This window comes from Engraulis encrasicolus, chromosome 1 (genome assembly GCF_034702125.1).
Source record: "Engraulis encrasicolus isolate BLACKSEA-1 chromosome 1, IST_EnEncr_1.0, whole genome shotgun sequence".
Taxonomy (NCBI): Eukaryota; Metazoa; Chordata; class Actinopteri; order Clupeiformes; family Engraulidae; genus Engraulis; species Engraulis encrasicolus.
Genome location: NC_085857.1, coordinates 36,000,246 through 36,012,162, shown reverse-complemented (window position 1 = coordinate 36,012,162; position 11,917 = coordinate 36,000,246). Strand labels below are relative to the sequence as shown.

The 11,917-nt window shown below is 41.6% G+C and overlaps 1 protein-coding gene across 6 annotated transcripts; it reads left to right on the top strand.

The window, feature by feature from the left end:
- Positions 1–275: 275 nt before the first annotated feature.
- On the top strand, positions 276–11,123 carry LOC134464948 (uncharacterized). 6 transcript variants are annotated; one of them, XM_063218413.1, is made up of 8 exons: positions 276–485; positions 2,259–2,339; positions 2,845–2,979; positions 3,307–3,396; positions 3,603–3,689; positions 5,382–5,579; positions 8,315–8,481; positions 10,992–11,123. In XM_063218413.1, exons 2-8 carry the CDS (start codon positions 2,262–2,264, stop codon positions 11,038–11,040), a joined length of 804 nt encoding a protein of 267 aa, XP_063074483.1. In that variant the 5' UTR covers positions 276–485; positions 2,259–2,261; the 3' UTR covers positions 11,041–11,123. The 6 variants fall into 6 exon arrangements, with proteins under 6 accessions (XP_063074483.1, XP_063074568.1, XP_063074397.1 ...); XM_063218498.1 differs by having other exon boundaries at positions 2,246–2,339; positions 3,606–3,689; XM_063218327.1 differs by having other exon boundaries at positions 2,246–2,339.
- Positions 11,124–11,917: the final 794 nt, after the last annotated feature.

The following is an 11,917-nucleotide window of genomic DNA, read 5'->3' as shown; positions in this document are numbered from 1 at the left end:
ACGTACATTGTAGGCCTGTAGCCTGTAGGCCAATGTACAGTAACCACCTTGACTTCCATAGCCAGTCAGAGGTCAACATTATGTTAGTGAACTGCATCTAGGCCTATTGGGGCTGGGGCCTATTCATTTTTGGACTGCAGAATAATATAGGCTAGTCTAGGCATAGGCTATTTTTCATACCCAGCAATTTAGAACGTCAATTTAGAACAATTTAGAATTTATCGTCGTGACCTCGTCATAGAGTGGTAGAGAATGACCCTGCTAATAAAGTTCCAATCGATGGATGCAGCCTGCTGTTCTTAGTTCTTTCACTTGTAGTCTGTTAGAGCGACAGATTCTCTACCCAACTTTCGTTACTGTTGTTTTTTGTTGCTAAAGCACATTACTGCCGAGTTAATCAATTACGCTCGTCTGCATGCCTCCCTGGATTGTGGCACCGCGGAGTCCTCTCACGTGCGCTTTTCGCGTTTGTGCCATCTGATTAGGTTAGTCCATCAGTTGTGTTTTATCAAAAAGTTTACTCACGTAGCTGCAGGGCCTACCTTTGGTATTTCCCCATTATTATTGCTTATGGGGAGAAATAATGTCAGTGGCGGACTATTGTATGGCGCAGAATTGTATGGCGCAGTAGCCAAAACGGGTGGGGAACTCCTGTCGACGGTCGTTTATTACATGTACTTTTAATGTTATGCAGCTGCACATGAAATATTACATATTTTTTAAAGAAAGAAATTATTACATTTGCAATACAATTAAGTTCAATCCAGGGGACCTAGAGAAGGTGGGGTAGGCCTATTAAAGGTGATTGCCTTCAATATAGGCTTAAATGCATGGGGAAATCTGTTTGTTCATAGTGCGGACATTGGACAACTTTTACGGCCCTTGGATATTTTTTAAGTGGTCCCTCGGTTCCTGCCCACCCCTGGGCAACATCCTAGACAACGCCTATTTTCTTTCAGTTGTTGGCAGAAGGTTTTGATTTATATTTCAGTACTGAAGTTAGTAAGCTTAGATCATTATTGGGAAACATGGAAGATTTGTATGCTACAACTTGGCAGGCACTGGGATGACCTGCAGGTGGCGACACAGTTAACAAAAATAGACGGTAGGCCAACTAGATCAATTTTCAGTTTTGCTAATTTTTGAACGAACAGTAGACTGCTATGCAGGGAAGCCGACACGGGGGGACAAAGGGGTCTGTTGTCCCGGGCCCGGGGAGAGAGCGGCCCATATTTCGGTCCTCATTAACATTTAAAGGACAAGTCCAGTTTTTTTAACATTAAGGCCATTTTCTGAGTGGTCTGCAATGTTTTAGAGTCCCCCTCGCCGTTTATTTCATGTTTGCTGCAGTCTCTGTTATTTGGCTGATTTGGATTTGATCTCAACCAGCTTTAGAATGGCCGTCTATGGGCACCTGCAACTCTGTTCTTAAAATCACCTTTAACATTTGTTTTCAAGAATATGCAACTCACCAAGTGTTCAGCAGTATTCACTGGTGTTCTTTAACAATTTTTGTAGCGAAATATGACATCTGTCGTGTTTTATGTGTGTTTTATGTAGCAATTTGTAAATTAAGTTTCACTTTCACTTTCACTTTCTTTCACAAAATGGCAAATAAAAAATGACAGAAGCCATATTTCGCCTTGAAACTTGTTAGGGACTGATAGTGAACACCCCTAACCACTTTGTGAGCTGTAGACTTTTGAAAATAAATGTTTAAGGTGATTTTAAGAACAGAGTTGCAGGTGCTCATAGATGGCCATTCTAAAGCTGGTTGAGATCAAGTCCAAATCAGCCAAATAACAGAGACTGCAGCAAACATGAAATAAACGGTGAGGGGGACTCTAAAACATTGCAGACCACTCAGAAAATGGCCTTAATGTTCAAAAAACTGGACTTGTCCTTTAAATGTATTGGGTGGGGGGACCTTTTCAGATGACTTTGTCCAGTGGTGTAGTCTCCTTTTTCATGGTGGGTATACTGTATATTTGAGCATTTTTTGAAGTGGGTATACTGTATATATTTGTGCTATTCAAAACAATGGATCAATCAATTTTAAGTGAGTATACTGAAATCCCTGAAATTTAGAAGTGGGTATACTCCGTATACCCGCGTTCTACGTAGACTACACCACTGACTTTGTCCTGGGCCCAGCCAAAGCTGTCAGCGGCCCTGCTGCTATGTATGATAAGTTGTTTGTATTTCTCTATTTATTTTGCTTGTTTGTTTGCTTGATTTGTTTTAGCCCATTTGTGTAGGTTATGGAGCTGGAGAGTGTGAGTGGAGAATCCCTCAGCGATATCTCCCTCTCCAGCCCCATCTGTGGATTCCCCACCCAGGTAAGAACCGCTACTGAAATAAAGTCCCCGACAGACAGTAGCTCCCACACTGGGCAGATCATACACTCACCTGCCTAGATCAGATGACACCATATCCAACTTGAGAACAATAAAAAAAGCAACACGGGAGCAGTGTGCGGACATTCTTCTTTATTTCTACCATATCCAACTTGAAATATGACCAACATACCATTTACCCAACAAAGCCAAAATATTGTATATCAGCAATTGACTTTCTAACTGCTGTTGCTTCCTCCTGCTATATTAAAATCATTAGGCCTACCTATATTGTGTAAAATCATAACCACTGTTATATGTTATATATTTTTTGTTTATTTTTTCCTCAGTTTTAAATTCACATACTTACCCAACTTGACTTTGTAGTGTTCCATGGTAAGAAGCTGATGCCCCCATCCGCCCTCCTCTCCCTTTCCTTGTTCATGTGTGTGTGTGTGTGTGTACGTGCGTGTGCGCGCATGCGTGTGTGCGCGTGCATGCTTTGCAGCTAAAGGATCACCCTCCTCCAGTGAATGGAGTGGTGCAGTGCTGGACGCATGATGAGCTGCAGTGTTTCATTGAGACCAGCAGTGTGAACACGGGGCTCCCTGACTACTACAGGACCAGCAGTTGTTACCTCACGGTAATGCAAGCATGCAAGTATTGTGCATTGGTCACATACATAGCTAGCCTAGTAAACTAGCCTCACCCACCAGCGGCCAAAATTATTTTTGCCTGCCCTGCGAGTGGGTCTAGCCTCTGACGATGCCCCTATGCCCAGAATCTATCGGGCTATTGGAACCGGCCCTTTATCTCAGCGCACTCACACTGTGACTCCCATTGCCGAACTGATGTAGTTGACGAGGTGGCAGGTTCGTGCCCCAAGGGAGACAAACTGTGCAGGAACACCTATGTATTTTTATGAGATGATAGCGCTAAAACAGTAAGGTGTGTGTGTGTGTGTTTTCAGTGTGAGGGGGACCAGGTTGAGAGAGAGAGCGTGTCCTCTCTAGTGAAGACTGAAGACGGGTGCTTGGGAGATGCAGTCAGCCTCCTTGAGGTGAGATATTATTTTGGAGAGAGAGAGAGAGAGAGAGAGAGAGAGAGAGAGAGAGAGAGAGAGAGAGAAAGAGAGAATCCAATCAAATACTGCCTATACTCTAGATTGCACGTGCAAGCCTAATTTGTGTGTGTGTGTGTGTGTGTGTGAGTGTGCGTGCGTGTCTGTGTGTGTGTGTGTGTGTGTGTGTGTGTGTTTACGATAAGGAGGTCCCTGAGGATGACAAGAGCAGGCGTCACATGAGGACCCCTGATGACAAGGACATGTACGGAGAGAGCCGTAGCATCAACGGGGTGAGACACAGACGTTGTAGCCTCATAGTACTGAGCACCGCCCCACCATGTACAGAACATTTTGATAGCCAGTGAAAAGACGACCTAACTAGTTCAGTTCAGTTTACTTTATTAGTACCCGTAGGTAAACTGTTTTTGCCGTTTAAAAGAAAGATGGGTGTCCTTACATATAGTAGGGTACAAGACACGTGATACAGACAAAACATGGAATCTAAGAGTACATATAGGCTATAGACAAAAATAAATAATACAGAGACAGTGCTGACATAGACATAAAACATACGGCATATGCACACAAGATGTGGTGGAGTGACAAATAGTGCTTCATGAACTATGGCACAAGTGACCATTACATTCCTGATTCAATTGAGGTGCAAAAGGCATATGAATAAATAGATAAAACCTGCAAGTACATTGTGCAATTGGGGAACTAAACATGACAATTAACCATTATTACATTTTATTATATGGTTGTGACGTCATCTGTCGAATGCTCCATTCATTTCAACGGGGGTCCCCAACGTTCGGACGTCTGTTATTTTTCGATAACGGACGGGTTGGTCTATAACAGACCGCTGTCAATGGCAACAAGACTTTTCACTGCTAAAGCGACTTTTCAACAAGACTCTAATCAGCTGCTGTGATAGACAGCACCCGTTGTCCTGGCTACCGCTGTCAATAGCAACAAGACGTTCACTGCTAAAGCCACTGGCTTGTATACAAGTCAGTGGCTAAAGCGAATGTTTCATATCACTCCGCAGGGGGTCCGGTCTTTTGTCACTCTAATCAGCTGCTGTGATAGACAACACCTGTTGTCCTGGCTAGCCTACCTAGCTGTCGCCTAGCGGTGTTCCACAACGGCACTGTTTTGTTTTGCGCAGCAACAATCTTAACATTAAATAGGTCTAAAGAAATGTCCCCGCATGTGTGAATCATTTAAGTATATCCATATAATAAGCGGGTTAACTTTCGGCGAGTCGGTCGCTTTGTGGAATAGCAGCACTTCAGAGAGAACAAGACCCCTCTCTGTCGTGCTGCTATTCCACGGTAGCGACCTTCTCGCCGAACGTTAACCCTTACATAACTAATATTCTGACTAAAACAACATATACCATCTTACACTTAAATGAATATCTACCGTATAGGTGTAATGCATACAGTAGGCCTATGCTACTGTAGCATACAGCAGTGTTTCTCAACTGGTGGGTCGGGACCCAAAAGTGGGTCGCGGAGGGGTCCTGGGTGGGTCGCGGAGCTATGGTGTAAAATGTATATGAATTCTCCCTTTCACTGACTGTCACAAGATGTGGCATTGACTGTGATGTCAGAAAGAGAGTGAAACAATTCATATTCCACTCCACTAGTTGATAGACATCCTGTATGTCAGTATACAAATGCTGATGCATATTATCAAATAATTGGATTTAATTTTGATAATTATTTGAAGATTCCGACAGCACGACAAAAAATTGGGTCACAGCATAATGACTGGGGAATTTGTGGGTCCTAAGACTATTCCAGTTAAGAACCACTGGCATACAGTATGCTTTTTTTGGGTTGTGAAATGTGTATACGGTGGTCCCCAGAAATATTGGATGTCAAAATGGGGTCCAGGGCCAAAAAAAGGTTGAGAACCATTGGTGTATCTCCTTGTGTGTGTGTGTGTGTGTGTGTGCGCACGCGCGCTCATAGATCTCAGATGTGCCAAAGCAACCCTGCAGGCCGCTGCCACTCAAGAGGGTGTCGCAGTGCTGGGAGGGAGCCCTTGAGACTGAGGCAGCCATAGTCTACTACGCCTCAGACGCAAGAGAGAGTTGGTGGAGAGAGGAGAATAGTAGGTGCACGGACCGGGTGGAGGAGCTTCTTACACAACCGGATCACTGCATGGAGGCGCGTGATTACCGTACACGCGTTTTGATTTGTTCACACAGTGGAAATGCAACAGTGCAGTTTAACCCTCCTGTTACCCTCAAATTTTGGAACATCCGTGATCCTTGGGGTCAATTTGACCCCAACCACTTAAATGTCTACAAAATCAGTATGAAACAACACTTTGGCACATGTTTATGTTTCAGATATGTATTATTGCTCTATTGGTGACATACAAAGTCCTTTCAATATATCCTAGCACCCCCACACATAGCCCACACACCAAAAAAACTTAATCCATGACTAGGCGAAAATTAGAAAAAATAGCAATAAAATGTCATTAATTGGTCTAAAAACAGATGGACACATATTATTTTAATTTTAATGTCTCCATATACTCCCTAAATATGAATTTCTATAACTTATAACATTTGAAAAGAAAAAACAAATTTGATTATCAAGGATATTATCTATCTATTACCATATCGGTCAATGTGACCCTAAAAGAAATAGACATATTTCCAAACATTCAGAAGGTTTTTTAAGTCCAACAGTCATTTTTTTATGTGTGAATGTGTATTTATAGCACAAGTATAATAGTTAGGTAAGAACATGGATACTTTGCCAACCAATAGTTTCGGGAACAACATAGAAAATCATTGTTTTCTACATTGTTTCTACGCTTGAATTAGTGTGCATATAAGGAAAAAAGGTTTGCATGTGCTCCTTGAAGACATATTACATGCTCATGGTTGTGGGGTAATGTTTGAAGGAACAGGGCTAGCAACTTGTATGTTTACTTCTATTCACCATGTATGCCCACTGGAGAACTTGTGGTATGGATGTCAATGTGTATGTCCTTCACAAAAGTTACAGCTGTTGCTTTTCCTGCCATCTCTATGTCAGGTAGCACCAGTTTATAACCAAGGCTGCAGACAAAGATGTCAATTTGGAACACAATACTGAAATGAGGAGAAGAATAGCTCCATTATATCTCTCAACATAGCAAACAACCTTGAGATTGTCTCCATCTAAAGAAGTACAATGGCTTGTCACCATCAGAACAGTCAATATTTGGATCACAATCATAAAGCTTCTCTTCAAATATACCATCACTTATAATTATGTATGCTGGACACAGAACAGCATGCACAGCAATGCTGACTATATGTGACCCTTCTTATACTAATGTTTGTGTGTAGTGGGAGGGTGCAAAAGTAGCTCCCAGGGTACAGGAATGGGGGGGGGTGTTGCTGCGGTGGGTGCCATGATGGTGCTTTGGGTACAACAAGGTTCAGTTGGTGTATTTTGTCAAAATGTCAATGCTGTATTTGCCACCAATGTCCAAAATGTTGCTGTGAATTACAAACAAAAGCAAAATGTTCAGAAAAAACATGGCTGAATAGCTTATTTTCATGTATTTCACATTATCTAAACAGATTTTAACATTTATTTGCAAAATATGAATGTTCCATTTATGTTTTATACACTTGAAACAATTGGGGTCAAATTGACCCCAAGGAACACGGATGTAACCTAAATGTGTACAGCACTTAGGGAAAACATTTTTGCTGAAATTTCACTTTTTTCACATTCATTCCATCTATTTAGGAAAAGTCATCAAAGATGAGGCAGAAGAAATATGTACTTCATGTATTTTTCAGGTGTTAAACATTGAAAGGGGTCAAATAGACCCCAAGGATAACAGGAGGGTTAATGTATGTATGTATTACGTTCATTATGTCTAACTGTTTAACTCAACAATTTAGATGTACTTTTATTTAAGACATGTAAAAGTTTTATCTTTTACTTGACATGTTTTGATGGTATTACTTCCAGGGACCCTCTGATGACAACAGTAATACTGTCGAAACATGTCAGGTAAAAGATAAAACGTTTACATGTCTTAAGTAAAAGAAAATCTAAAGTGGTGAGTTAAACAGTGCAGTGTTAAGTCAACACTTAGAGTAGGGGTAGGGAACCTTTTTCATTCGATGGGCCACTTAAATTCTAGCCTGGTTCTCACCAGATGGTGTGTGTGTGTGTGTGTACCTCCGATGTCCCCTGGTTGAGCAGAGCTACACACACTACCTTCTAGTACACAGCCATAGAGCATGTGATGGCTTCAGCCAGAAAATAGACAAAGCATTTATTCTGGTGAGAACCAGGCTACTTAAATTCCTCCAAGGCGTGGAAAAGTCTAGCCTGGTTCCCCTCGTGCATTTCCGTCCAACTTTGTGACATGAGAACCAGGTTAGTAAAAGTCCTCCAAGTACTATGAACACACACCAGGATTTCCCCCTGCACTTTAGGCCTGTATTGAAGGCAAAAACCTTTAAATCAAACCCCACCCTCTCTAGGTCGCCTGAAATATAACTTAATTGCATTGCAAATGTAATTTCTAAGATTCCTTTATAAAATATGTCTTATTTGATGTGACGCTGCATTTAAAACTATACCAGGGGCCGGATAAAACGGCCTCAAGGACCTTAAACGGCCCTCGAGACATAGATTCCCCACCACTGACTCGAGAGTACTCTGGGACCAAATGGAATCTAGAAGGTGTTAAATCAAAGACTAAACACTACACTTTTTTTTTTTTTTTTAACTGTGAAACACGGGACCTTACATTTTCCTCCCCACTTATTGCCTAAATCAAGGCCAAGCTCTGACTGTTCTTTCCAAAACATTCTGCCACTTTTGAACCAAAATGGCAGCTTCTAAACCAATCTTACTCCCTTGTGTGATTGATGCAGGAGATGGAAAAATGCACGAGGCACCAGTTGTACCTACAGCAGAGACTGCAGCATGAGGAGGAGGAGGAGGAGGAGGAGGAGGAGGAGGTGTTTCCAAGGACCAGTCACCTTGGGAACTTCCTGAGGACGCTGGGAATGAGGTTAAGGAAGAGGAGGACCCTCAAGAGGTGTGTGTGTGTTGTGCTCGTGTGTGTGTGTGTGTGTGTGTGTGTCAGGCTTGTAAGAAATTCTGAATTGAATCAATTTGAATTCAAAGTAATGCCATAATACGAACACTAGGTGGTGTCATTACCTTGAATTTCTTTGAATTTAAGCTACACCACCCATTGAGAGTACAGAGCCGTATATAGAGAGAGGCTGGCCAACTCGAATCATGGACGCCATTTTCGCTCCCCACGGCCAGGATTCTACAGTGTAGAATGTAATCCTATGGGCAGCATGCCGTAAAAATCGCTGGATTTAAAATACAAATACGGCGTAATATATCATCAAACTTCGGTTGTAGTATTACCAAGATCCCAACATATGAAAACAAACGTTAACATGTTTGTTCGTATAGAAGGGGTTTGCCTACAAGAGGGTTTTGTCAGCATAGTTTTGATGTGCTCAGCAGTGCATTCAAGCGTTACTTGCGTGTTGTTGTTGCCTAGGTAGGGCCAAAGTCAAAGTTTATATTTAAGTAATGTACAGAAATAATATTCACATCAATGGTCAAGTTCATGTACAGGGACCCTGGTGATACTTGCGCCAAAGTTTCACGTTGTGTCGAGATTTAGTAGTTTAAAAATAACAATGTGCTCAGCAGTGCATAATCGCGATTGCAGACAGTAGAACTGTAGGATGAGTCTGGATGCTCGTAGATTGAGTCTGGATTTTCATAGTATGAGACTGGACATGAGTTTAAATCGCAGGGGGAAAGGACCTTATTAGCGCGACAGAAATAATAACTTGGTGGGCAAAGTTATGTTTTCACAGTATAGCATAATTACAGGTGGCAATTAAGATTTGACAAGCTAATTTCAAGTTATGACAGAAACCTATCTTCATTCGTTTTCAAAGTGCGGACAGGAGTTTTTGAGAGCATGTCATTATCATGACTATTTCTTTCAAAAGTAATTGTTAACAAAAGTCGAAGGGGAAAAAATACATTTACCTCACACAACACGGATAAATCTGCTGCTTTCCGGTTATCAATTCTGACCTTTATATTCCATAAAGGGGAGTTTATATATCCGTGTATGTCCCAAATCCTCCGTTTCTGTCAAGGGTTAAACGATGCTGTTTGTTTCTCCTGACCCGGCCCTGCACTACATCCATATGCACAACACTTTGTCATAATAATAATGTAATAATACTATAGTGAAGCATTTTTTTTTATATCTGATAATGGTCATTAATGGTAGCGTGGGGAACAAAAATGGCGTCCATAAAACATGTGACCAGCCCAGAACCAATCAAAATAGCGGGATAGCTTGAACGTTCGAACCCATAGTTGGCCAGACTCTCTCTATATACGGCTCTGTGAGAGTACATAGAACACCACCACCAAGTGTTCATATTATGGCATTACTTTGAATTCAAATTCATTCAATTCGGAATTTCGTACAAGCCTGGTGTGTGTGTGTGTGTGTGTGTGTGTGTGTGTGTGTGTGTGTGTGTGTGTGTGTGTGTGTGTGTGTGTGTGTGAGAGATAGAGATAGAGAGAAAGAGAGAGAGAAGGGGGGGTGTATTGTGTTATTTTGCATTATGAAAAAATAATCATAGTCAGGGCTTGACATTAACATTTTTGGTCATCCGTCACTTTAGCTAGTTTTCTTGATTCCTTCAGCTTTTCTACAAGCCATTTGCCTGGTTATCTCCAGACCTCATCAGAAGTGAGATATGGTCTGGATACCTGACCTCTGTAAATCCCGTAGGGGGTGTGTGGTTTATGATTGATGACTGCTGTTTATTGGGCGTCACGAATGTGTATCATTTGGCATGTGTAGCCAACAGATTCAGCTGTATCTATTCAATCAAACTGCAATCATCACCATTCCACGCCTCCCTGCTCTGATTGGAGAGACAGAGACCATGATCTGACTGGTACCCTCACTGAGGGCAGAATCCATGCTGTCTTTCAGAACAGAATGATTGTGCAAAGCAGCGTGGGATTTCCCCATCCAACAAGCCATTGTTTTTTTTTTGTTTTTTTTTTTTTAACTGTGGTGCTCTGAAGTGCATGGTGATCCATTAAAATAGCACATTGCTTCCTATATTATAAGATAACAAATAAGACAAATACCTGAGTATCATTTTCCTTTAACTTAAATACAAAAAAAAGAATATCAACTGCTGTAATATGACATACCCGACAATAAAAAAGCCTCCCTGCCAAAATAGCTAGTGAGACTACAAAGTAGAATTATTACCAGCCAGTTTGAAAGCCCACCTGGGAAACTCCAACTTCCAATGTCATTGTCACTGTCAATGTCAATGTTACACAGCACTCCACATCACACAAGTGTTCACTGCACACTGCACACATCGAAATTGCACTTTATGGCGCCCCAAGGGAGCAGTGAGACGAAACCGTACCATGCTCAGGGTACCTCAGTCATGGAGGTGTTATATTAAAGTGTTAATTAACTGTGATTTATGTTGTAAATAAGTTTCCCCTTATGCTTTCTCTCCACAGGTTCCTTTGCTGCTTTCCGGCATGTTCCTCTCGTGTGTCTCCTGCCTGAAGTTAACACCAGGGGCATGGCACAGGCAGGCGTGATATGATTTAGATTTTACAAACCTTTGAATAAAGTATTTTTTCATTCACTTACAAAAAAAAGGTAAATGTTTGATTTAAAAAAAAAACTTAACTATTAAATATCAACATAACATTCCCCACAAAAATCTGTTAAGGTTTTGTCCATCATTAGTTCAGTATTTACTACATTTTTATATATTTTTAATGCACCACTTACTATAAAGTGTTACAGAATAGTCTTACACACTGTAACATATTTTTTTTTCTGAGAGAGGGGGTCCCTGCTGCTGCAGCCGGAGGTGTCACGGCAGGTGACAAAGGCGGCGGTTCAGCAGGCGACTCAGGTGTTGTCAGCTGTGCTGGGTCCCCAGCGTTCTGCTCAGGTGTTTGAAGAGGTATCAGATGCTAATGGTTTCTGAGGACAGGACAATATAGCAACATAAACACAACACCACAAAGTGTTTATGCTGATTCAGTGCTCTCTAAAATTCGACACAGTAGGCCTATAGCCTACTGTACTAACAGTAGAACTGATAACTGCATACAATGTGTAAATTGAGGTGCTAATGTATGTTTGTAATGGAGTTTATACTTTTTAATTTCCCTTTACGTTTGTCGTGGATTTCTTCTTGGGAGAAGTCAGCCCCCAGGCACAGTCAGATTGAGGTAGACCAGATCAGAGAGAAATGCTGCCCAAAACCGTTCTACTCGTTGTTGATGAAGACTTTATTCGCTCAGCTTGCACAAAGAGATGTAGCCTACACTTAAATAAAATAATACACTCAGTACAGTACATTGATGTGGATGCACTGCAGGAGGCCACCGGAACACGGAGAGCCGCGTCGCCCAGAGAACAGTAGGTA